Genomic DNA, 25,660 nt, shown 5'->3' on the forward strand with positions numbered 1-25,660 from the left:
CACCTTACAAAGCTAAGTGGGCACCCATCTGCCGCACAGATTTTACCCCTAGGACTTCAGGTGTTTGCTGACCACCACGACCCCTGCCTGGTGAAAGGAGAGTTCAGGGAGGCAGGCAGGGGACATGAGGGGAAGCCCGAGTGGGAGTCCCCACCCTGCCCTACCCGGTGCCTCCCCTGGTGGGCCCTGGGTGAGGCACCTGCGCTCTGAACACCAGAGACCTTGGCCACCTGCCCACTTAAGGCTGAGGACAGCGGGGACAGCCTGTCTGAGGGCTGCCCGACCCTGGGAAGCAAAGGCGGGTACGGACTATTTGCTTCTCTGCAGTCTCCATCCGACAAGGCAGAGGACAGCCTCTCGCCTGGCTCCATGCTGGCCTCCAGCGTCTCCTCCTTCAGGCCCTTGGACCCTGCAGAGAGAGGGGCACAGGAGCAAGGTCAGTTGGCAGGGCTGGGGTAGGAAGGTCCAGGTAGGGGGACAGGTCAAGGGAACAGGTCTGGGGGGTGAGGAGGCCTGGAGTAGGGGAAACGGGCCAAGGGGCAGGGGAACAGGTTTGGGAGAGAGTAGGTCTGGGTGCACAGATGGGCGGATGGGTCAGGAGGTGGGAGCACAGATGGAGGTGTGGCGATCTGGGGTGGGGGACAAGTCAGGGGTAGGGACAGGTCTGAGGGTGAGGTCTGGAGATGGGGCAGATGGATCTGGGAGAGAGCAGGTCTGGGGTGGGGCACGGATCTGGGGCGGGAGGACAGAGCTAGGCTGGAGGGACAAGGCTGGGATCAGAAAAGGGAGGCACTGAAAGGGCTGGGGGTGAGGATGGGGAGCAGCTCTCCCTGGCGCACGGGTGGGGCAGCCGCTGCAGGGTCAGGGTGGGGCGGTCTGGGTTCTGAGCGCGGAGTCGGCTCGGAGGGAGGTGGGGGGCCTGTGGGCGGACGGCGCTGCGGGACGCTGCTCACCCGGGACCGGCCCCGAGGCCAGCGCCGCGCCCCCGCCCCCCGCCGCGCGTCCCGGCGTCCTGCGGTTGCCCGGGGCGACGGGCCCCGGCGGCGCGGCGCTGTGTGCAGGGCCCCGGCGTTGGCGGCCGGGCCCGGGTCGCGCGGTGCGGCGGCCGGCCCGGGGCGTGGGGCTGCGCGGGCGCGCGGGCGGCGGGGGGCGGCGGGGACCGCGGCGGCGGCGCGCGGGGGGCGCGGGGGGCGCGGGGGGCGCGGGGAGCGCGGGCTCCGCCGGGTCGCAGTCGGTGGCGCTAAGGCTGGGCTCGGACTGGGGTTCAGGTCCCCGGCTGCTGTCCGAGCAAGCGTGGGGGCGGGGGCCGGGGCGCAAGACCACGCGGGCCATACGTCTGGGGAGGGCCCGCGAGTGGCCGCGACCCCCGCCCGGGTCACGCGCTTTCGCCCCGCGCCAGAGGTCGGGGTCACACAGACCCGCCCTGGCACTTAGCCACCCCGCCAAGTCACAAAGACCCGCGGTCACACCCTGCCCCTCCCGGGTCACCAGCCCAGCCCCTCGCCCGCTTCCCGCCCGTTACCCCCTTGCTGCCCACAGGACGCCCCACCCAGGCCAGAAGTGGGGGCTTCAGGGGCGGGTGTGGTGGTCGGGGTCCTTCCCCGCGAGCTGCGCACCGCCCTCTCCCTGGCCGGGGTGACCCCTCGTGGGTGGTGGTGACTGGGTGGTGGGAACAGGTAGTGCATCCCACAGGTAGCCTGGAGCTGCCTTGGCGCCCTCAGGGTCATTCTTGGGGGGACCCATCCCGCCCGTGGGCACTTCCGGGTGATTTGCTGGACCAGTCTTCCTGGCCGGGATTGCTTGCCACCCAGGTTCCTTTCTTCTTTGTCCTGCCGCCCCAGCGTCTTGGGGGCGTTTAGGAGAGACCTGCCGCTCCGTTAGGGCATTCACTGCTGAGGACGGTCCAGAACACAGAAGTTATCTTCATTTGGTTTAAATGCATCTTTAATTTGGGAAGTTCTCCCCTCTGTGCTGGAGGGCAGCTTCTCCTGGGCTGCCCTTCACCTACCAACACCTCTGGTCTGGCCACAGGCCCCACCTCCAGGGGTTACATAAATCAAGGAAGAGATACCAAGGTGCCCTCAGCTCGGCTCACCCTTCTGTGTTTTACATCTCCATTTGTTCAGAACCTGGGCGGACAGATGCCCCGAGACCCCACATAAACAGTCTGCTGGCCACTTTGGTATGTTAGCATTTATTCTAGCATATTAAATGATACCAAAAAAGTATAAATCGAAACTGACAATTTTGAAACTCCACTTGGGTTGTTTAGTTCTCTAAAGTGCAAGCCAGCAGTAATCCTCCAGCCACATTGTCCTGGCTCTGGAAGCTGACCTCTGGTCCTCAGAAGATGACTACTGCCCCAGGGCAGTCCTGGCCTCCTCACTCCAGAGTGCAGGGAGGCTGCCACCCAGCCTGAGGACCTGGGTCTCATGCAGGCAGGAGAATGCCCTCGGTGGTGGTGCTTGTTTGGGTTAGCTAGCTTTGTCCTCTGGATCTGCCCAGGACAAGGGCTGTAGAGAGGTCGCCCAGGGCTGGAGACAGCTTTCTTGGCACCCTCCAGCTTCCTGAGTCTTACCTGCATTCCTCTTCTACGACTGAAAATAATGACCCCCCCCCCCCAATCATGGTTCCTGGCAGCCAGGGTCACCCGGGGTCAGGAGTAAGATGCCTGGGAAGTTCCTCACATCCCCCTGGCCAGGCTGCCCATCCCGTCAAGTCTCTGATCTACTGGTCCATTGGTCCTAATGGCTTCCAGGTCTTTCCACCAGGCCCCCTGGGAGGGGGAGCAGTTACTACACCCAGCTCAGTGAAGCACAGACACTAGTACCTGCCAGAGCATAGCTGTTCATCTCATGTAAGAAGAGAAAAACGCTTTGATCGTGACCGAAAGAACCAACTGGGAAGCAATTCCTCAGTCAGTCACATTCCTATTTCACAAGGTGCCCCAACTCACTGGGGATTTCCAGTGCCATGTCAACTGGGAGGACCCTGTGTCCTCCAGGGGGCCAGGAGATGGCGCACAAACCAACTCTTTGACCATGGTTTTAACTGAAGCCAATGTCATTCTCACCCACACTGTCCCTGCAGCCTGGCAGCAGGGTAGTGACAGGACATGCCGGAGAAGCACCCAAGTGCTCCGACACCAAGCAGCTGAGATGGAGACACTGGTCAGAGCCTGCGAGCAGGGACCACTCAGGCCGTGAGAGGCCTGGGGCCCAGGCACTGCCCGCCCTCAAGTAGGGTCCACCCTGCAGCAGCCAAGCAAAGGTGGAGAGGCTCAGCCTTGTCCACCACTGATGTGGGTAGTGAGCAGCAACAAGGTCACATCCAGGTTCCCAGGCCCCACTCTCAGCTCCCTCCTGCAGAGCACTGACTGTCCGCAGCCCTGCTAAGTTCCAAACTGGAAGCGAGGACCCCAGGGACATCCTCCAGGGCTGGGGAGGAGGTGGAGCCTCTAGAACACTGGGTGTAATCGAGGACGGGATGGAGACTTGGGGTGTGGGAAAAGTGTGGTGGCAACCAAGCGGAGGGTGTCCAGTTCTAGGAATGGGACAGAAGAGCTCAGCCTGTTTCGTGGTGGGGAAGGGGTACTTGCTGGGCTGGGCCCTGGAGCAGGGTCATCTTAGAAGGGAAAGTGTAAAGTGAGGCAGAGCGGGACTGGCAGAGCACACACAGGCCAGACGAAGGAGGCCAGGCCAGAGGGGACCAGGACGTGGGGACACCTCTGTCCAGACTCCCCTCTGCATCCCCACCAGGGGCCACCTAAGCAGCACTAGGCTGATGGATCCCACAGGACAAAACAGTCCACCTTCGCCTACTTCAGATTAAGCACGATGAGAACAAGAGTTGCAGTCGGGAAGGGGAAAGGGTGTGTTAGAGTGGTGGCCGCAGGCAGTGAAGGCCCTGCAGCTGGACGTGCACTGTGGTCACTGGGCCATCTGCACCACAACGGCTCTCCAGGCTTTCTCCTTGTCAAACTCCTTCAGGGGGCTTCTGGCCACCTGTGAGGGAGACAGGACCTGGGTCACCCCACCAGGGCCACGCCTGCCACAGAAGGCAGAGGAGCAGCCCCCAAGCGGCCTGCAGGCTAGTTAGGAGGTTTCTCTGCATGTGAAAGAAGGGAGGAAACAGGCCCAGGGCCATTAAGAAAGGGTCAGAGGCCTCCACTGTCTTGCTGTCCTCAAAATGCACATGTCCCTCATTCACTCCAGGGGTGGCTGAGTACAGGCCTGGCAGCCGAGGAAGAGGACACCTGAGACAGAGGTGACCCCATGCCACCAGGCAGCAGGGAGGATGGCGACTAGCCTCACTGTGCAGCCTGAGCCCTGGCACGGCAGTTCTGGAATCTGGAAGAACAGTGCATCCATCCAGCACTGCCCCTTCTGGACTCACGTAGAACCAGGAGGGTCTGCACTGGGCCAGGCACAACGCTGGGACAGGCAGGCAGAGCCTGCCAGAGACCTCAGAGCAAAGGGCAGCCAGCGGCCTGGGCCCTATATCTGCTGCTCCTAAAGGGCTGAGAGCAGCTGTGCCCAGGAACACACTGCCAGGATGGGCATCTCACCGGGAGGAGCTGCTAAGCCCCTGCTGTTCAGCTGTGGGGGGCATCCGGACCAAGGGCTAGGGGAGGGGGTGGGCAAGAGGCAGGATCTGGGCAGAGGACCGTCCACGTAGCTGTGACCTGGCTGAGGGGTGGGCATGACATCCCATGGGCCAGGGAGCACTGGTGTCCACATGCCAGGTGGGCTGGGTGGGCAGCCCTCCTCCAGAGCAGGGAGGGAAATCTTGATGCGCGGGAGTCCCAGAGGAGGCGGTGTCTGTGAGAGCAAAGAAAGCCCCAGGCGCTGGTACTTGTCAGGATGGGGGTGGGTCTGTGCTTGCCTAGTTATTTTTTTAAATAATGTATTTCCTTGTTTATTTCTGCAAGGTTTTTCTGGATATTTTAAAGTTACAAAAAGGCATGGAAGGTTTGAAGGACATCGGTGCGGGGACAGCCACCTCCCCTGGGCCCTCAGAGGCTCCAGACGGGGAGTCTGGGAGAACAGGTTGCTCACCTCCCCGTCTGGGCGCTCCTGGTGGCTGGCCTGGCCGTCCCAGGATGTGCCCTGCAGCCGGGCGCTGACCTTGAAGCTCACGCACTGGAGGGCGGTGCCCGTGTTGAGGCCGCCCTGCAGCAGCAGCACCAGCAGCAGCAGCAGCAGCAGCAGGTCGTAGGACTGCGAGGCAGAGGCAGAGCCAGCCGTGAGCGGACGTCCCTCCCCGGCCCGCCCAGAGGCTGCCGGGCCTGTGGACAGCACTGGTGCTGCTCCTCTCCCCACCCCACTGACCACAAGAATAGCTAAGGAGTCCACAAGACCACTGTGCCTCACACTCAGGGGGGAGGTGCAGAGGGACCGCAGCCCTCCAGAGGGAAGGAGAGAGGGCAGGGTCCAGGGCAGTGGGACGCAGACCCACCAGCAGAGTGACCCAGCTGCCGGAGACACAGGACTGAGTGCCACAGGGAGGGGCAGGAGGTAGGAAGGGCTCCAGGGAGGAGGACAGGCCCAGGGTCCTGGTGGCCAGAGAGCTCAGGGCCAGACACTACGTTGGTGCAGCAAGAGGAAACCTCGGCAAAGCACCCAGCAGCTTCTGCTCAACACAGGGCTGTCCCTCCAGGTGGCCCAATAAAATACAAAGCAACCAAGCACCGAGAGGAAGGAGCACTGCTGCTGAAGGGGAGGAAGGAGGAGAAGACAGGGCACCATCCCAGGGGACCCCAGTGCCAGCCTTCCAGAGCCAGGCCCTGGACCTGAAGCACCAGGCAGGGAAGGAGGCAGTGCCCACGCCGCCATGGGTCCTGGCACAGGGGAGACGGCCGTGTTGAGGATGGGAAGAGAGCACAGACTCCCAGGCGGGAGTGCTGTGCACCAAGGGGCTGAGGAAAAGATGGGTTTGCATCTCACAAGGAAGGCATGTGCCTGGGGGGGCGCCTCCAGCAGCAGAGCCCAAAAGCCCACCAGACTGCAGGCCGGAGATGGAGCAGGCTTGCTCAGCTCAGCGAGGCCCATGCTCGCCTGCGGTGGGGAAGCCCACTGCCTCTGGGACGGGGAACCGGACGTCCCAAGGCGGGGCAGTGGCCCACAGCTGGAGAAGCAGAGGCAGCCCGGGTGGAGGCCAAGGCAGAGCTGCCTGCCGAGTGGTGGGGACAGGACAGTCGAGTGCAGCCATGCCATCGCCCCCGGGAAGGGCACGTCAGATCCACCTCACACTGCACACACACAAGTGCCCCTGCAGAGCCTCTGTGGCCACGTGGTGGGTGCCCATCTGTGTTGGCCACTGCCAGGACAGAGCCAGTGTGCCCCAGAGTCCTCCTCAGGCTCTCACTGACAAGGAGTGGCACTCCCTGTCAGTTTCTAGAAAGTCTAGTGGCAGTTTCTAGAAAGTCTCAGAGAAAATGAACAGATGCGTACTTTGATGGCAGGCGGGTAATCTTTAAAGATCTCCACGAGTCTCACCACGCTGAAGGACAAGTACCCGGAGGCTGTGAACAGCAGCGGGGACGTGAGGCTGCTGATGGCCAGCAGCACCTCCACCTGGGGAATGCAGAGGGGAGACCAGGGCGGGTGGGGTCACCCAGCGCAGGGAGCACAGGCCTGCCCAGGATGTTGACAGTCAGTCCTTCCGCACCACTCGCTGACCCCCACCTGAGATCTATCCTCCTGGCCTCCCAATCTTCCCAACTCCCAGGTGCTGCCAGTTAGACTCAGGGGCTTTGCAGCCCCTGTGCTGCCTGCAGAGCCTCAGGCCCATAGGCAGCACCCGAAGTGCTCACTTCTGTGCTGTCCACAGATAGGGCAGCCCAGGGCAGTGGGCCCTCAGCACAGCCCTGAGCGCCCTGCTGGGGTGGGTCCAGCCTTGGCCCTCCCACTAACTCAGGAGCCTCTCCTCCCTGGCCCCTGCCCAGCCCTGTAGCTGCCAGTGTGGGCCAGAGCCTCATCCATGGCACCGGGGAGGGGCAGGCAGCCCTCACCTACCAGACACTTGCTGGGACACTCCGCCGTCACATGACTGGCAATGGCACTTGGAAAACACTAAGAGAGAAGAATAATAAAAGATCTTATTTTTCTTATTTTTTGAAACAGGGTCTAAGTTGCTGAGGTCTTCAATAAGCTGCTGAGGATGGCTTTGAACTTATGATCCTCCTGCCTCAGTCTCCCAACTCACTGTGAAAAAGAAAGGTTTTAGAGTCTGCTGCTGTGAGGTCAAGCCCTGGGCGTATGCTCTTCCACACCAAGGCAGTTCCTCCTTCCGTCCAGAGCCCAGGAAGCCGGGGCCGCTTGGGGCTGACAGCTAGCCTGGGCTGGTCCCTGGGCACAGCGGAGGCAGGTGGCCTCTCATGGCTTTGTGGTCCTCATGCAGCAGGTGTGTGCAGTCACTGCTTCCATCCGCGGTCCCAGCGCTGCCCTTAGCAGACCCTCTGCTTCCTGATCCAGGGTCCTTCCCCATCACACTTTCCAGTTGTCTGTCTGTCAGACTGTCTCCTGGCCCCTGGCACCCGTGACCTGATGCTCTTGAGGCTTGCGCCCCCGGCGGCCAGGGCCTCCCTGAGCGAGCAGGAGCTGCAGCTCCCAGGCGTCCACATCGCCCACTGGATCAGGGAATCTGTTGGCTCTTCCCTTTTCAACCAAGAAGCGCCGTTTCCTGCCTGATTCAAAGAGCTTGGCCTAGTTCCACAGCGCAGGCAGAGGCAAGCGTAGTGGGTGACTGCCCGCCCAGGTGTGCCCTCTGGCCATCCCTTTAGCATGGCCTAGTCCACACCCACAGGAAAAGGAAAAGCCCTCACCCTAGGGCAGTACTATTGGCCCAGCAAGGACCAACTCCTCCCACACAGGAATGTCAACCCATTTGTCAGGACCCTGGTGAGAAGATGAGTGAACAGAGGGGGAGTTGATGAGGGAGGTGCAGAAGCTGCATGTGCAAAGGCCCTGGGTTGGAACCAGATGCACTGCAGAGGTGAGTTTGGCCTCAGCCAGAAGGTAGATGCATCCACACATTTCCAAAAGGGCCACAGTAGGAACAAGTGAAGAGGAGGGAATCAAAGACGTGGCACAGCCAGTCAGGAAGCAGCTGGGGTGACCACAAGTCATGGAGAGGGTGCGGAAGGACCTGGCTTTCAGCCCACCTGGGCCTGGGCCCAACTCTATGCCCTGGACCCCGCCTGACTTCCAGTGATCTGTGCCCTTGATCTCTCTGGTCACCCTGGCTGGGACACGGGCAAGCCGAGCCAGGTAGCTCCCTCCCCTAGGAAATGGCCCACCTGGAGTGCCCTGCCCTCTCCTGGGGTCTCCTTACCCACCAGCGACTTCTGCCCTGGAGGAGAAGGGAGGGCACTGTGGGAAATGGGCTAAGAATGGCCAGGAGACAGGAGGGTACCTGGTGGGCAATGGGGTGGCTTCCTGGGAGAGAAGAGAGCCCAAAGGAGGATGGGATTGGGGGGCACTGTCCAGGGGTGCCAGGGCACAGTGATGGGGACAAGAAGAGCACCTTCCATTGTGAAGGTCTCTGCACTGAGTGGCTCAGGATCTAACCCACAGTCAGCTCCACATTTCAGACACAGCTCCTGCTCCTTCTGGTGACGGTGAGTCAGGCTATGCCCACGAAAGCTCTCCTCTGCCTGCCAGCTGTGCGGCTCCACACCACCTCCCAGGAGCCCCTGCTGCAAAGGGGTCTTGGGAGCTCACTGCTGCTCAGTCACATGCCCGTGGGGACGTGCTGAGCCCCCTGCAGGGAGCCAACTGCAGCCCCCATGGCCATCCGGCCACACCAGACCAGTGCCAGCTTCCCTACAGTCAAGCTGCAGGCTCTACCTGCTGGGCAGCCTCAGGAAGAACTGCTGCTGGCTCTGAGGACCCTGTGGACAGGACACAGGGTGCTTGCCACGTCCTGTTCATTTCTACAAGATGGTAGAGCAAAACTGAAGAATCCCCAAAGCCAGGCAAGCAGCGTGGGACAAGCCAGTGGCTGGCAGCAGGCCACACAGGTGGCACGGTGCAAAACGACTGACAAGGGCCCATGTCTGCAGCACGAAGTGCAGATGGACGGCAGCTCTGGGTGTGCAGCCCGGTGTGGGCAACTGCCAGGTGTGGAGGGACAATCTGGTGTGACCGTCCTGAGGGAGCCCAGGAGCCCAAACCAGCCAGGACGGCCGCCTGGAACACACTGTGGGTTTAGCCCTGCCCCGAGCAGCGCAGGAGTCATGGCACCCTGAGACCTGGGCACTGACGTGAGGAGCAAGTCAGACAGAGGCCGTACGCCCACTTCCCAGGTGCAGGTGTTACGCTGAGCATCCTCCACGTCAGCACTTAGTATTACTAGCAGAAATGTCACACTTTATAAAAGTTGCAAGATGCATGGAATAATAAAGTAACTAGTTGTCTTAGGAAAAACAGGAGTGATACAAAATAATAGCAGGGCTGGGGTTGTGGCTCAGAGGTAGCGCACTTGCCTAGCATGCGTGAGGCCCTGGGTTCCATCCTCAGCACCACACAAAAATAAAAGTATTGTGTCCACCTACAACTAAAAAATTTTATATAAAAAATTAAAAAATAAAATAATTGCAATTAGTATAAAATCACACACTGATTCATCTAGTACTATTTCCGTGTTCTTCTGGATCAGGGGTCAGGGGGGTCCCTCTCCAGGTGCTTTCCTGTCAGAATGCCACCAAAACTGAGCTCAAGACCAGCTGCTTTGGTTCAAGGAGGGGAGCCCAGAGGTGCAGCCGTGATTGCGTGGCCAGATCAGCTGTGCATGGACAGGCTAGCCAGCCAGGAAGTACTCACAGCCACCAAGATCCAGAAGAATGTCACTGAGAGGTGCGGGCCTGAGACAGCTTCATCCACGTTCAGAGCGATGACCCCACCAAGGACAGCAGAAACACCAGCGATGACCTCGACCACCTGGGAGGGGACAGTGGGACAGCACAACCACATGGGGCTGCCACTCTGAGGGTCTGTACCCACCACGAAAGAGGGAAGGCACCCTGGGCTCCCAGGGCAGGCCATGGGGTCAGTGGGCTGCCTGCTCTCAGGCTGGACTGGCTGACCCTGGAGAAGCCACTAGCTGAGCCCCCGGAGGCAGATGGACAGGGTCCCACCTGGCCTTGGGTGAGGCTCACAGAGGCCATGGGAAAGCTAGATGTGGATGTGGCCAGCAGGAGTGCCAGAAGACATGCCGTCACAGGGTTCAGGATGGGGACAGCACTGGCTGGCAATTCTCCGTGCACTCTAAACACACCAGACCCAATGTGGACAAAGAAAACTGCTCCCCCTAAGCAGCCGCAACACAGGGCACAATGCCCCCCCAAAGCAGGGGGACACCTGCAAAGGGCAGTGGTGATTGCACCAGCACAAACACACAGGGACACCGTTGGCCTGGAACTAACCCTCTGCTGGGCAGGACAGTCTCTGTGAACGAGGGGACCCAAGGTGGAAGCCGACCAAAACAGACACCCCTCCCCAGATGTCTGAGGAAGATGCATGAAACAGGAGGAGAGTGGAGCAGGAGGGAGGACAGAGGCCTGGGAAGCCCAGGAGCACCCCTGGCTGTCAGGAGCCAGGCGAGGCACCAGGCAGGACAGCACCTGGTGTCCCTCCCCCAACCTGGACCAGATCACGAGGAGGGATGCCACACCCGTCCACGAGGAGGCAGGCCCACGCATGTGGGGGTCTCCAGAGGCCGAGAAATGTGTTGCTTCCCATCCAAAACCAGAGAGAAGAGGGTGGGAGGAGCCTCAGCTCACCGAAAAGAAGGCAGGGGAGGAAGTAAAGGCAGAGGAGAAAAACTCAGAAGTAGGGGGAAAAAAAGAGTAAAATAGATGAAATTATGTTAGAAATCCCATTAAAGGAAATGGGCTAGACTCAAAAACCAGGCAGATTAGACAAAAAACTAAGATGCAGTCATGCACTGTGTATAAGAAACCTACCAGAATATCACAGAACAAGAGAAGCTGAAAGTAAGAAGGGTAAAGGTGCCCTCAGTCAAGGCCAGCGGAGGACAGTGACGTGCTCACACGGGGGAAGAGGCCATGGGCAGCACTACCCCACACAGAGGGACACTACACAATGCTGACCAATGAAACTGTCAGGGGCAACTAGGCTTATCTGTAATTGAGAACAAGGGCTCCCCAGTCCCAGCTGGAAAGCTCCAGAATCACAAGAAATCAGTACCCATGCTCATACTGAAGGCTTCCGACTGTGCTTCCCCAGCAGAACAAGCCACCCTAAACCAACAGACAGAAAGGGCCTCTGGGACACGAGGTTCCATGCCCAGTGCCAGCCAGGATCTGCCTGCTGCAGCCTGCCAGAAGACCCCAGGGCCCACCTGCTGCAGTCTGCCAGAAGACCCCAGGGCCCACCTGCTGCAGCCTGCCAGAAGACCCCAGGGACCACCTGCTGCAGCCTGCCAGAAGTCTCCACCACCCACCTGCTGCAGCCTGCCAGAAGTCTCCACCACCCACCTGCTGCAGCCTGCCAGAAGACCCAGGGCCCACCTGCTGCAGCCTGTCAGAAGACCCAGGACCCACCTGCTGCAGCCTGCCAGAAGACCCCAGGGACCACCTGCTGCAGCCTGCCAGAAGACCCCAGGGATCACCTGCTGCAGCCTGCCAGAAGACCCAGGGCCCACCTGCTGCAGCCTGCCAGAAGACCCCAGGGCCCACCTGCTGCAGCCTGCCAGAAGTCTCCAGGGCCCACCTGCTGCAGCCTGCCAGAAGACCCCAGGGCCCACCTGCTGCAGCCTGCCAGAAGTCTCCAGGGCCCACCTGCTGCAGCCTGCCAGAAGTCTCCACCACCCACCTGCTGCAGCCTGCCAGAAGTCTCCACCACCCACCTGCTGCAGCCTGCCAGAAGTCTCCAGGGCCCACCTGCTGCAGCCTGCCAGAAGTCTCCACCACCCACCTGCTGCAGCCTGCCAGAAGTCTCCACCACCCACCTGCTGCAGCCTGCCAGAAGACCCAGGGCCCACCTGCTGCAGCCTGCCAGAAGACCCCAGGGCCCACCTGCTGCAGCCTGCCAGAAGTCTCCAGGGCCCACCTGCTGCAGCCTGCCAGAAGTCTCCACCACCCACCTGCTGCAGCCTGCCAGAAGTCTCCACGACCCACCTGCTGCAGCCTGCCAGAAGACCCAGGGCCCACCTGCTGCAGCCTGTCAGAAGACCCAGGACCCACCTGCTGCAGCCTGCCAGAAGACCCCAGGACCCATCTGCTGCAGCCTGCCAGAAGACCCCAGGGACCACCTGCTGCAGCCTGCCAGAAGACCCCAGGGACCACCTGCTGCAGCCTGCCAGAAGACCCCGGGACCCACCTGCTGCAGCCTGCCAGAAGACCCAGGGCCCACCTGCTGCAGCCTGCCAGAAGACCCAGGGCCCACCTGCTGCAGCCTGCCAGAAGACCCCAGGGCCCACCTGCTGCAGCCTGCCAGAAGACCCCAGGGCCCACCTGCTACAGCCTGCCAGAAGTCTCCACCACCCACCTGCTGCAGCCTGCCAGAAGACCCCGGGGCCCACCTGCTGCAGCCTGCCAGACGACCCCGGGGCCCACCTGCTGCAGCCTGCCAGAAGTCTCCACCACCCACCTGCTGCAGCCTGCCAGAAGTCTCCAGGGCCCACCTGCTGCAGCCTGCCAGAAGACCCAGGGCCCACCTGCTGCAGCCTGCCAGAAGTCTCCACCACCCACCTGCTGCAGCCTGCCAGAAGTCTCCAGGGCCCACCTGCTGCAGCCTGCCAGAAGACCCAGGACCCACCTGCTGCAGCCTGCCAGAAGACCCCGGGGCCCACCTGCTGCAGCCTGCCAGAAGACCCCAGGGCCCACCTGCTGCAGCCTGCCAGAAGTCTCCAGGGCCCACCTGCTGCAGCCTGCCAGAAGACCCAGGACCCACCTGCTGCAGCCTGCCAGAAGACCCCGGGGCCCACCTGCTGCAGCCTGCCCCAAGACCCTGGAAGCTAGGAACAGGGGCACCTCTGGGCACCTGCCAAGCACAGCCTGAGTGGCTCCAGACGAGGGTGGGGTTCACACACAGGGCCCTGCCATGCCTGGCCACCTTGAAACAGAACAATGATCCCACCCAGCCTCACACACCCAAGCAGTGCGATGGAATAAAAAGGGAAGGTTTTCTTACAGAGTAGGATCTTAGGATCCGAGCAGGAAACGGCACTTCCTCTGAAAGACTGCTGCTGTCAGAGATGGAGCCCTGGAAGGAAGCAAGACCCCTTGGTCACACTGCACAGGCTCAGGGTTCAGCTGGGCTGACCACTGCTAGTGTGGCCCAAGGGACTTGAGGGATGTGCTGAATGGCCACCACTGCAGGTTCCAGCCCATGGGCAGACTTGGCCCCTCCACATGGTCCCCCCTCAGGGCCACACAGTGGGGCACAGGTGCCTCCCCAGGTAACGGTCTGGGCTGCAGCCAGGCCACCTCACACTGCCAAGTTCGCCCACCTTCTTCCTCCTGCAGGGCTCCTCGGTGGACCGGGCAGAGACAATCACTGTGGCCGCCATGAGAAGCTCCAGTAGGAGGAGCAGAATGAGGTTGAAGTTTATCTGCAAGGAAGCAGGAGCCTCAGCGGCGCAAGGCAGCTTCTGTGCTCGGCGGGCAGCGGCACACAGCTTCTCCAGGCTCCAGGTCAGCACTCCAGGCCCAGAGGGGGCCTGGTCCCCACACTGCCTCTGGCCCACGCGGGCCTTTGGGATCTTTGTTTTTCCCACTCTCGTCAAAGGCAACTTAAGAACAGGCTGCGGGTGGATCAAGTTCTTGGGCGGCATCTGCCGTCCCCTGAGCTAATCCCTCTCATTCATACAATAGCCTGACTCTGGTCAGCTCCCGGTGTGACTGCCAAAACTGCCAACAGGCTGGTTTGGAAACAACAGAACTATTCTGTGTTGGCAGTTACCAGAATATGCACACTTGTTAACATTCACGGAACTGAGATAGTCAGGCCCCTGGAGAAAGGCAGGTGCACTCTGGGAACTTAACCCACAGCCTGTCCATCATCACAAGATGGCATGTGCTTTCTCCTGCTTGCCCACCCTCAAAAAGTGTGCTGTGTGTTCCTCCCTCCCCCACTGCCTCATACAACCTCTCAACCTCAAAAACCAGGGCGTCACTGAAACAGGAGGCCGGGCCTCATGTCTCCAGGGTGGACTGGACGACAGCCCGGCTCCACATCCCCGCTGGCCTGATCTATGCTCCTCCTGCCTGGCCCCGTCGCTGAGCCATGGAGTCTAGAGCCTTGCCTGACATGTGCAAGGTTCTGGATTTGATCCCAGTATTGCAAATAAATAAAAAAATAAACAAGTCAATTTAACTGATAACTAAAAAATAATTTTATAAAAGAAAGGATGTGCTGGATACAGTGATAAACAACTGTAATCCCAAATACTCAGGAGGCTGAGGCAGGAGGATTGCAAGTACTAGACCAGCCTCAGCAACTTAACAAGACCCTGTCTGAAAATAAGATAGAAAGGGCTGGGGTGTGGCTTAGTGGTAGAGCACTCCTGGCTTCAATCCCCTATATACTGCAAAAACAATGTAGAATCACATGAAATTAACAATAGCATCTCAAAATACATAAAGTAACAAATAACAGAACTGCAGGAAGAAACAGGTGAACCAGCACTGATAGGTGAAGAATTTAACATGCTTTCCTCGGAAACTGGCAGAGGAAAAAGACGAACACATAAGAACTTATAATCAGAAAAGAGTTGTTGCGTTAACCATGTCTTCTTTTCTGCACTCTGATGCTCTGCCATCTGGGGCTGAGCTGCCCTGGACAGGCTGACTCTCCTAGGGCTGGCTACTTCTAGGGTTGGCCGGCCACGTCATGTCCAAACCACCCAACCTGCACCCCTATCTGCTTCCCACGTGGGGCCACCACCCACCTGCCCCATCACCCCAGGGCTACCAGAGACGGCTCTGTGTCCAGCACTTGCTGAAGGTATTCAGACTGGCTGATCCTAAGCCTCCTACGTGCCCCGCCTGCTCCTTCCTGTGGAGGCCACAGTGGGGTGCTGCCCACGTCTCCCCCTCACTCCTGTCTGCACCTGACCCTGGTGCTTCCCTGAGTGGCCCTGCATGGCGTGGGGAGCCCCCTCCTCTTGGGTCTGTATTTCAGTGGCAGGCCTCTTCTGCTCTGCTGACCTCACCATACCTGAACAGTAATCACATCTGGATTTTAAAACAAATGGAAATAATAAGCTCATCTACAAAACTCTGCATGTCAAACAAGACAGAATTTTCATTCTTTATAGCAGTAGTAGGATACTAACAGAACTGACCATCTATTAGTCCACAAACAAGCCTGGTGAATTCCAAAGAACCAAAGCACTCTAGATCATGTATTCTGGTTATAATTTAATAATATTATGCATCAAAAAGTGGCTGATATTTAAAAATAGTCCCACATACCTGTTTTATAGGGTCCTAGATAGCTTGTGGACTTTGTTGCTGGTAAGAATGGAGTCTTATTTTTTTAAGTTGTAGTTTCAAATAACTACTGCTAATGCAGAGAGAGGCTTATTGAATTTTTAAAGAAAGTTTTATTTTGAAATATTTTGAACTCAAAAGATTTTGCAAAAATTATGCGAAGTTCCTACGTGACCCTTTTAAATATTTTACATTTTTATTTAAAAAAATTTTTTTGAGACAGGGTCTCGCTGAGTTGCCCTGACGGCTTTGAACTCGTGACTCTTGCCTCAGTTCCCACATTGCTAGAATTGCAGGTGTGCACCACCACTCTCAGCTCCTTACACTGGGTTGTTGGTCTGTCTGTTTGTTTGTTTTGGTACCGGGAACTGAACTCAGGGCACTCAACCACTAAGCCACATCCCAGCCCTCTTTTGTATTTTATTTAGAGACAGGGTCTCACTGAGTTGCTTAGCGCCTTGCTGTTGCTGAGGCTGGCTTTGAGCTCCTGATCCTCCTGCCTCAGCCTCCCGAGCTGCTGGGATCACAGATGAGCACCACTGTACCCACTGCACTGGGTTTTTATAAATTGGTTTTGTGTCTCACATCCTTGCAGAGTTCTTTTATTTTTGGGGGGTGGGGAGGTCCTGGGAATGGAACCCAGGGGCTGTGCATGCTGGGCAAGCTCCACCACGGAACCACACCCCAGCCCTTCTTATTCCACAGTTCGATTTGTATCTTTACGGCAACTATCTTGCCAAACTTTTCAGAGACCCAGCTTTTAGGCGTATGAGCTCTGCTCACTGTCTCCTCTACTTTCTTCCTCTCAGCACCCCTTCCACCCACTGCGCTGTCCTGATGAACTGGCTCCCTCCGGCTCTGGAGCGGCGCCTGTTCCCCAGATTTTGACCTGGGTCTTCTCCCTGTCGGCTGGTTCTGCCAGTCTGGAAGCTGAGGCAGCTCCACGGCTCTGCTCTGCTCGGGGTTGTCTGAGCATCCCCTGCCCCTTCAGCCACTATGGAGGCTACACCTGCTGTCCCCCACCACGCTGTGTGAACTGTCCCCTCCCTACTGGCCCACTCTCCTTTCACTGTCCCTTCTGCCTCTTGCCAGGACCCTGATCAACAGGCATGTGAGGCTATCTTTAAATATCAGCCACTTACTGATTTATAATGTCCTTACATCATGATTAGAGTACATGACCCTCAGAAGGTGGCTCCAAGAAAGGCACAGAGATTGACACGAACAGCTGGGAGGGACGGCAGCACCAAGAAGAAAGTCAGTTCCCACAAACCCGCTTGCAAAGTGAAATAAACATGATAAAATTTCAGCTGCATTTTTTTGAGGAACTCAGTAAACGTATTAGAAATAGACTTCAAATCAGAAAGGTCAAGTGTGAAAAAGAAGAGGGAACTAGGGTGAACACAGGACAGCGAGAGCACCCTGAAGTCACCCTGAGGGAGCCTAGCGTCTCCAGGGACAGACCAGCCAAGGAGAGCCACAGGGGGTTTCCACACAGGACTTAAGGTCCCATCTAAAAGTAAGTCCTCCTGCCAACCAGAAACAACAGACACGCGGTGGGCATCTCACGGGAAGGCCTCTGCAGGCAGCAGCGTGGGAAGACCACCAGAAAGCACGAGTGAACGAACCTGTATCTCTGCAGCCCTCTGACGGGGAACAGTGCCAGCCAGTGATGTCCAGGCCACAGGACACGCAGGCTGGTGGGGAGGACGCGCAGGCAGCACTCTGGACCTGATGGAGTGCAGACGCCGCAGCCAACATGGCCAGCAGCCCCACTCCTGGTGAGCCCAGAGAAGCCGGCCCTGTCAGCTGGAACGGGGAGTGGTGCAGGAGGCATGGCATCCACATGCCCACCACCAGTGGACGTGGTGGCTGGGAGCTCTGGGGAGAGTGACGGGCTGCAGAGACCCATGGTGAAGTGGGCAGGTGGAAGGATTGAGAACGGTGTGCTGTACCACCAGATGCCAGTAGGGCACACCTCCAAGAGAGAGTCCAGAGGGCCTGGTAATGGCTAACAGGACGGCCATGGGGCACACGGAGCGTGGCCCAGCCTCTGGCCTGTCCGGTTGTCCTCCCGCTGGGTGGATTTCCCCTCCACAGCTCACACCTGTCCTTGAGCACAAGCAGTCCCCGCATTTCCTTCCCGGGCACACCCCCATCTCAGGTGGCCACTGCTCAGTCCTGCCAGAGGTCAGCGTGGTCAGGACCACAGGCCGTCACCTGTGGCTTCCAACGCAGTACAGGTGGAGCTGGGCTTCTGCTGCCGGGCTGCTGCTACACACCACCCTGAGCAGGCCACCACTGCACGTGCTTCCTGCCCCTGTCACAGCTTGCTCATCCGTCTTGTCTTCCACCCTGCGACTCGCCTGCTAGGTACAGGTGCCGTTCTGGCCAAGGGATGTCTGTTTAGATGTGGGGTTTTGCTGGCAAGTGTCACTACTGTGACCTTCACACCTGCACTGCCTGGTCGCCGCAGGTGTGCAAGCACTTCTCCAGGGTTTGCACCTGTGGTGGGCACAGTGCGTATCTTAGAATGTCCAGCAAATCCAAGGTGGTTTTTCAAAGGGCATGCACTGGGCCTCCGAGTTGCCCTGGGCGTGGGCGGGGGGTGGGGATGGTTCTCACTGGCTGTGGCTTCCTCTGGGTCACTGGTCTCCCTGTTGGATTGAAGGGGTGCCCATGTTCTCTGGGCCACTTCCCATCCATCACCCTCTCCCACACAGCATGTTCTAGGGAGTCAGGTCTGGATCTCCATGGCAGGTGGGAGGTGGGAGGTGAGGTGGGTCCACCCCAGGTCACCAGACACTTGCTTCATTCCAAGTCACAGACTACTATTCATATACACGGGGCAGCCCCAGGCTGACCTGGGCCACAGATGGTTCCCCTGCATGTGCCAAAAGCACCCTGGCAAGGATAGTTTTCTAGTAAGCCTGGGGGTGTGCCCCAGCCTGTTCTTCAAGGGGGCTCCCTTTCCTGGTCTGAGTCCCTATGCAGACCTGCAGGAATTCCAACTGCAGAGGCATCCATTTTGGAAGGTTCCGAGAGGTATCCCCTAACCCCCTGCCATGTATGAGCCTCCTGCATGGACTTGCCTTCCATCAGTTTAGGATGTCTGGAAGAAAGAAGGCTTGTATGCCTGAGTGTCTGATAATAACTAACAAAAGAAACTCTACTAAAAATCACATTTGTTTTGAGTTAATTTAAGTCTGATCTAACAGAACTGCTATTTAAAAATCCAGATCCTGGGCTGGGGATATAGCTCAGTTGGTAGAGTGCCTGCCTTGAAGCACAAGGCCCTGGGTTCAATCCCCAGCACCGCAAAAAAAAAAAAAAAAAAAAAAAAAAATCCAGATCCTGAGATGTGTACAGGTAACTAAAAGCTATTTAGAGCTCACTTGTCTGCTCTGCCTGGCTGCTGCCTCTATCAAGACCTCTGGATGCTTCTTAATCTCCTAGTTAAACTTGGATCTTCCAGATAGCAACACTCCCTTGGTTAAGACTATGTCAACTTGAGATTCTGTCCCATTCCAACAACTGAGACCACTCTCTTCTGTTCCCAGTGGACCAGGCAGGCAGAGACTTCAGATGCCTGCCGAGGCTGGGCCATCGCCCCTGCCAGCTTGAAGCAGCCATAGAAGACGGGTCTTCACCCTTCATGGATTTTAAGGGATCACAAGTCTCAGGGTGGAGGTGAGATAGGAATTTAAGAATACAAAAAAAGGAAAGAAAAACTGTCCCAAAAGAGAAGTACCCCGAGCTTTGAATGTAGGAGACACCCATGAACTTTTTCAATGCAGAATAAAGCACTGTGAACAACCCCACCTTTTCCTTAGCCTCCACTCTTGGCCCTCACCCTTGATCCATGCCCTTGCCTCAAAAGTAACTCAGGGGCCATGACCAAGTACAGGGAAAACTGGCCTGGAAGTGCACACCTGGGCCTGGCTTCATCTCTGTCCGCCTCCAGCCCCTGCACCTCCATCAACACCACCCCAGGGGTGTTGTCTCTCCCTCTGGAGATGGCCTGCACTCTCCCTTGAATGTGTATTTCTTATTTGACCCCAAAGACACTCTCCTCTCCACGTCCTCCCTGGAATGTGTATCTGCTTTCCTGAAATAGGGAGGGAGGGCAGGAGGGAGGGAGTGTTGTCATTTTTCACTACATGATCTAGCGGATCTTGTTGGATGTATCCCAGGAACTTGGTATGTTTAATCCTACAAAATTATATCTGCATATAGGACATATTTATGTTTTTAAAAAATTTTTTAGTTGGCAATGGACCTTTATTTTATTTATTTGTATGCAGTGCTGAGAATCGAACCTAGTGCCTCACACGTGCTGGGCAAGTGCTCTACCACTGAGCCACAACCCCAGCCCATATAGGTTGTATTTCTAATTTTTTTGTTGTTGTTGATACAGTTAAAGTTTTATGCTGGTTTTCACTAACAGCACCTTGCTACATGCTCTTCAGAGTTACAGTGTGAAACCAGCAGGAATCACTCCTTCCTTACATGGCAAGTGGAAGTCCCTTTCCTATCCTTCAGCATCCATGTTTCTCATCTTGCGAGGCTTAGACACCTCCATTTTGGTGAGTTTTTGTTGTTGTTGTTGTTGTTGTTGTTGTTGTTGTTGTTTTTGGTACCAGGGATTGAACTCAGTGACACCCAACCACTGAGTCACATCCCAGTCCTTTTTTTTGTATTTCATTTAGAGACAGGGTCTCACTGAATTGTTTAAGGGCCTTGCTAAGTTGCTGAGGCTGGCTTTGAACTTGCAATCCTCCTGACTCAGCCTCCCAAGCTGCTGGGATCACAGGCATTAGCCACTACGCCCAGCTGGTGAGATTTTTATTCTGAGGCATAATTTAGGTGCCAGCGCTCTCCCACTTTTCTTAGTAATACTGACAGCATCAGTTATTAAAACGTGTTTTAATTGTGTTGGGTATGGAGCCCAGAGTCTGCCCATGCTGGGCGAGCACTCTACCACTGAGCCACATCCAGAGCCCTGTTACTATTGATTTTTAAGAGCTACTACAAAGAGATGTTAAAATATCACTTCTTAATAAAGTCATTCACTGGAATCAGTTAAGAGTTCAGTATAGATAATTCTCCTCAAAAGCATAAACCAAGTTCTCAACACTGTCAAACTCGGGAGCCTTGGAAAACATTAGGGCATATCCCCACTCACTCAGATGTCCACTTCACCCCCTCAGTGCCGGCAGAGCCCCAGCAGCTGATGTCAGCAGAAGGTGTGGCCCAGGTCCCTTCCAGTGACTCACATTGATTGCTGAGGGATTCAGGACCAGTTTGCACCCAAACCATATCAAGCACGTGGTGGTGACGGCGAATGTGGAAACAAACAATATCTGAAAGTTGGGAATCTGGAAAATAAGGCAGGCCATCAACAAAAACCCTGACCCCGTGAGGGGAAGAATTAGGGGGGTGGGCCCTGCCTGCAGGAGAGGGCAGGCCAGGGAACCCCCTCGGGGGTGACCCAGCTCTATCCCATCCATCCCTGGCCTGCCATCTGGCACTCAGGCGCACTCAGCTGTCAGACCTGCGGCTGGCCACCCCCCCACTCCCCGCTGCCTGGTGGGGGCTGTATGGAAGGACTCACCGCACTGACGTTTCTCTTTGAAACAGCAAAGCTCACGATGGCTGAGGGGATGCACTGCAAAGAAACCAGAGCCTGGTGAGCACCCTGCTGGCCGTGGCTTTGATCTTAGCCCTGCAGACAGGTAAAACCTCATCAGCAGCAATGCACTGTGATGTTTGAGTTTCTAGGATGATCCAGTCATGTTGACAAACAAGTGTGGCGAGTCCATTTGATGCAGGGGTCCCCTGACACTGATGGCCCCAGGTACTTCAAGACAATTCATCCTGAAGAATGGTTTCTTGCCAGGAGCACTTAGAGCCAGAACATAACTTAGTACTATTGCACAGGACCAGAATGGTCTTATCTGGAGAACTACCTGGAAGGAAAAAGCCTTGGTGAGGGGGAGGCAGAAGTGTCCCTGGTGTCCAGGGGACCTGTGGCCCAGGAGTGCTCATCCAGGCCATGCACTCTGACTCCACTATGGTCTGAAGGCTGGATGGAGGCCGGGGTGGGCCAGTTGACAACCGGACCCAGACCCCAGGGAGAGCTATCGACAGGGTGTCTGAGATGTAGAGAGGATGTATCCATCTGCAGACAGTGGGGATGGGAGCAGGAAGAGCCCATGGGGGGCCTGGGCTAAGGATCCAGGGGGGATAGGCTGGCACAGGCCCAGCTAGGACACCCCTCTGGTGTCCCAGGGGCCAAACTCTGGTCGCCAAGACAGGCCACCAGAGGCAGAGCAAGGCAGGGCCACAGATGGGTCCTCAGCCAGGCAACTATGACAGGGAAGGTCTGCTGCTTAACGTGGAGCTGACCTGGAGCACTCTGGGTCTAAGGCCGGAGGTCACTGGCCTTGACAAGAGATGCTCACTGGCTGAGGACTTGAGGTCAAGAAGGCTCCATGGAGTAGCAAGGAGAAGGATCAGCTTCTTCTAAGAAGTTCTGTTCTAAGGGCCCAAGGGAGACACCAGATGTGGGGTATGGGTAAGCTCATGTGTTCATGTGTTGTCTCTTAGGACCTGTGGCCATCCATGGGGGCAGTCAGGAACAGTGTCCTTGCAGGAGGGGCAGGAGAACTAGGCAGGGGCTGGAAAGGGAGAGATTCCCAGGACCTGTGCCTGTGCAGGCCTGTCACCAGCTGGAATCCCGAGGAGGATGCAGACTTTGGAGGCCCAAAGGGTAGTTCTGGAGAGTTCCCCATGGCCTGGCTTTCCCCACTGACACACGAGGCCCCAGGGAACAGCATGCTCTATGAGTGGCTGGAACCACAGGGCCCTGGAGGTTAGCGGTTGTCTCTCCTCCCCTCTTGTGAGAAGCAGTGCCTCCTCCCCAGCTCTGGTCCCCAAAGGCAGATCCCCTGCCAGCTCACTGTCAGCCAGAGCCGATGCAACCACAGGTAGAAATCAAAGTGCTATTTCTTGCACCGAAGTCTGTGTAATTAGATTCAAACCTATTTCACCCAGAGGTTTAGAAGTGGTAAATCCTATTTGAAACTAAAGTTATACAAGAGACTATTGAATGAGGAACGAATGGCAGGACCCAAAGGCAAGGCAGGGACTAGGGCACTGGGCGAGGCTGGAGGGCTGCTTACAGAGCCTGCTGCACACCGTAAGTAATCCATCTCCGAGGGGAACACGTTGCCCAGGTACAGCGAGAAACCCGAGGTCACAAGAAGGCAGCTCTGCAAAATAGCAACACAAACTCAGGTCACAGTGTGGTTCTGTCTAAGATTAGACATGAGGAGTGAGTGGCCTGCCTGATGCTGCAGCGCCTCAGAGCCTGCGTCTGGCCCCGCCTGGCCTGGCCCTCCCCAGGGTCAAATGCAGTCCTGTGCCCAGGGCCAAAGCAGGGACCTCCATATTGTTATTTGGGGGAGAGAGGAGGACAGAGGCTATGTCAAAATCAAAGGTAATAAGCAGTGCCTCTCTTCAGGAAAGTCCTGGTCCCACTTGGTGTGACTCCGGGTTCACGCAGAGCCTGGACAAGTGTCTGCCCCACCCCCTCTGCAGAAGCAAACCCTAGCAAACATCTAGAAAATGACTGCTGGAGTCAGGGTCCACAAGCCCAAGGGCTCTGGGCTGTACCCTGAGTTGTGAAGAGGCTGCAGAGGGCCAGGTGTAGGGGTGTCCAGCCATGGGGGGTGCTGCATAAGCGTGGGAGAGCCTGAGCATGGGAGAAGCCCCAGCCTAGATCTTGGTTCTCAGCCCAGGGCCCTAGAGAAACTGGGTCCTGCCATGGAGAGATGTGTCCAGGGGCCTGGCCCTCAGCTACTAGGTGCCCTTGGGACCACACCACTCCTTCGGGTCTCCAGTTGTCTGCATGTCTGTGCAGGAATGTTCTGAGGGGAACCAGGAAAGTCCCTCCAAAGTTTGATTCTGCCCCACCCACGCCAGCTCAGACCTCCCTCTGGCTCCACCTGGCCCAGCCTGTGCTGCTCCTCCTGCTTCACAGCCCTGCCATTCACTCTGCTGAGCCTGCCACCAGAGCCCAAGAGCCCCCTCCCACCTTGCAGCCCCAGCCTCAGGAACCCACAGGAATAGGGCAGCCACCCTGACCTACGGGAGTGGGACAGACACAGGGTGGGCCAGCACAGGCCTGTGTAGGTACTAGATGAAAAATGCAATTCCGAGGGCACAAACTCAATACAATTGTCAGTATCCCAGAGGCTCCCCAGGATTCCCCTGGCCACTGCTCCTGCCCATGTCCAGCCTAGGAACCAACAACGCCCCCCGCCACTGCCTTCACTGAAGGGATATGCTTGTTGTCAGGCTACTCACCCCCATCAGCATGGAGAAGACCCAGGTCTTGTAGCTGAAGCACCAGGGCAGCCTCTTAGACAGCTGAAGGTCGCTGGGCTTCGCGTCAGGGGTGTAGCTGCCTGGGTCCTGCCGGCCTGGGTCCTGCCGTCCCCGCTCCAGTGTGGGCATTCGGTCATAGCCCAGCTCCTCCCTGAACTGCCCCTCCCGTGTCATGGCACTGGGGACAGGCATGCTGTGAGCAGGGACATGCAGCCATGCTGAGACTCATGGTTACAGGCCACCATTCACTCGTTTGTAACAAAATTATCAACTCTGACCCCTGAGAAAGCTTCAATTGCAATAAGCTATTTTCAATAAATAATTTATCTTAACAAAGAAATATTGCTCACTCTGAGGTGCTGTGAATTTAAAGAAGAAAATAAGCACTTATTTCTAAAAGTGAACAAATCACTTTCTCAGTAAGACAAACCTAAGTGATGTGAATTCAGAGCGAGACTTCAGGCTTCACTTGCTTCAGCGACCTGGATCCTCAGGCACACCACATTTCCACTTCAATTAGCAACTTCCTAAGAACCTCACACTGTGTTGGGGTCTCACTGCTTATTAGGCTCAAGGTGGTGACTGAGCATCAGGCAGCCTAAGACTCACTTACTCTGCAGCCTACGTCTGTGTGCTTACCTCCGCTGCTGCCTGGTCCTTGGGAGAGCTGGTCTTGGGGTGAGGGGCTTCCAGCAAAAACTATTCACAAATGGAACAAAAGCTCAGCAAACTGCACTTGAGCCAGGGGAAGGAGAACTGCCTCCTGAATTTCAATGAGGAGATGGAGTGAATCCTAGAAACATTGCTGGCTGGTTGCGTAACCACTGGCTCAGAGCTGTCTCAACCCAAGAGAAAAGAAGGGGGCCTCCCTGCTCCCACTTGCTGCAGACTTGTTAGGTGGGTGTCTCCAAGGAAGAAGCATAGCTAAGAGCGCAGTCCACCATGTGAAGAATCCTGGCCAGCCCAAGCCTGGAGCAGGTAGCTTTATTCAAAGAGTTTACTACACTTCTTTTCCAGCAGCCCTTTTCTGTCCCTTGTGATCACATCATGGAAATCTCCTTCACAAGGTCACACAGACCTTCATGTTGGGGACTGCTGAACTGGCCCTTGACGTGGTCCAGGTTCTACCCACTGTTCCCGTGGCAGCCCTAGGGTTGGCATGATGCCGCTGCACCCTTTATTTCTGCTCACCAGGCAGAGAAAAAGGACATGAATGTGTTTCACCCAGAGACACTGGCCCCTGGCTGTTACAGTGACAGTTTCTTTGTGAACACTGCAAAAAGTACTAAAGTACTTTGAAAAACTGGCTCCTTAAACCACAAACCAAATCAAACCTGGATACAGTAGTCAAGTTTCAAAAAGTGGGGGTTTGCTTGTCTCAGCTTCTCAACCAAGCAAGGGCTAGGGATGATTCACAGAAACGATCATCTGTGAAGTCAAGGACTTATTCTGAATGGGATGAGAAACTTTCCAAACTTTTAAATTCAATTTTGAGGCAATCAACAGTTATGGAAATTTATCCAATGGATTGAACCCTGTGTTTCTTTCTATCTCAAGAAAAATGTAAAGCCCATTTCACCCTTTGGAGACTTTCACAAGTTACTCCCTACCAAGAAACAAGCAAGCAGCCTGGACTCAGAGGGTGAAAACCTCACCCCTCAAGGCCCCTGGATGCAGTTCAGAAGCACATCCTCCTGGCTGGAGCAAGTCCTGTGCTCTCGAATGCTCTTCCAAGCACTGTTCCTCCAGTGCCCTTCCTCCCTCTGCCCACTGAGCCCCTCTCATGCCCAGACATTTACATGGCCTTCA

The 25,660-nt window shown here is 56.8% G+C and overlaps 2 protein-coding genes across 11 annotated transcripts in view; both read right to left on the reverse strand.

Annotated features, from left to right (window-relative positions):
- Ttll8 (tubulin tyrosine ligase like 8) overlaps positions 1 to 404 on the reverse strand; it is a 71,470-nt gene extending 71,066 nt beyond the window's left edge. For 2 of the 5 annotated variants that reach the window (XM_047551030.1, XM_047551028.1), the window contains exon 1: positions 200 to 404. In XM_047551030.1, coding sequence (XP_047406986.1) covers positions 200 to 371 — 172 coding nt within the window. In that variant the 5' untranslated portion in view covers positions 372 to 404. The remainder of the gene's footprint in view (positions 1 to 199) is intronic. The other 3 variants (XM_047551031.1, XM_047551029.1, XM_047551032.1) reach the window with 3 other exon arrangements.
- A 1,771-nt stretch (positions 405 to 2,175) lies between these two features.
- Positions 2,176 to 24,566, reverse strand: Mlc1 (modulator of VRAC current 1). Of its 6 annotated transcripts, none has more exons than XM_047551035.1 (12): positions 24,491 to 24,566; positions 23,831 to 24,044; positions 22,645 to 22,734; positions 21,075 to 21,128; positions 20,737 to 20,838; positions 13,477 to 13,578; positions 13,158 to 13,229; positions 9,825 to 9,941; positions 7,017 to 7,073; positions 6,453 to 6,575; positions 5,058 to 5,219; positions 2,176 to 4,004 (listed from the first exon to the last, which is right to left on the reverse strand). In XM_047551035.1, exons 2-12 carry the CDS (start codon positions 24,041 to 24,043, stop codon positions 3,930 to 3,932), a joined length of 1,167 nt encoding a protein of 388 aa, XP_047406991.1. In that variant the 5' UTR covers position 24,044; positions 24,491 to 24,566; the 3' UTR covers positions 2,176 to 3,929. The 6 variants fall into 6 exon arrangements, with proteins under 6 accessions (XP_047406991.1, XP_047406995.1, XP_047406992.1 ...); XM_047551039.1 differs by having other exon boundaries at positions 23,831 to 24,029; positions 24,491 to 24,520; XM_047551036.1 differs by lacking the exon at positions 24,491 to 24,566 and adding an exon at positions 24,282 to 24,478 and having other exon boundaries at positions 23,831 to 24,029.
- Between the last annotated feature and the right edge of the window lie 1,094 nt (positions 24,567 to 25,660).

This window comes from Sciurus carolinensis, chromosome 4, assembly GCF_902686445.1.
Source record: "Sciurus carolinensis chromosome 4, mSciCar1.2, whole genome shotgun sequence".
In the NCBI taxonomy this organism is placed as follows: domain Eukaryota; kingdom Metazoa; phylum Chordata; class Mammalia; order Rodentia; family Sciuridae; genus Sciurus; species Sciurus carolinensis.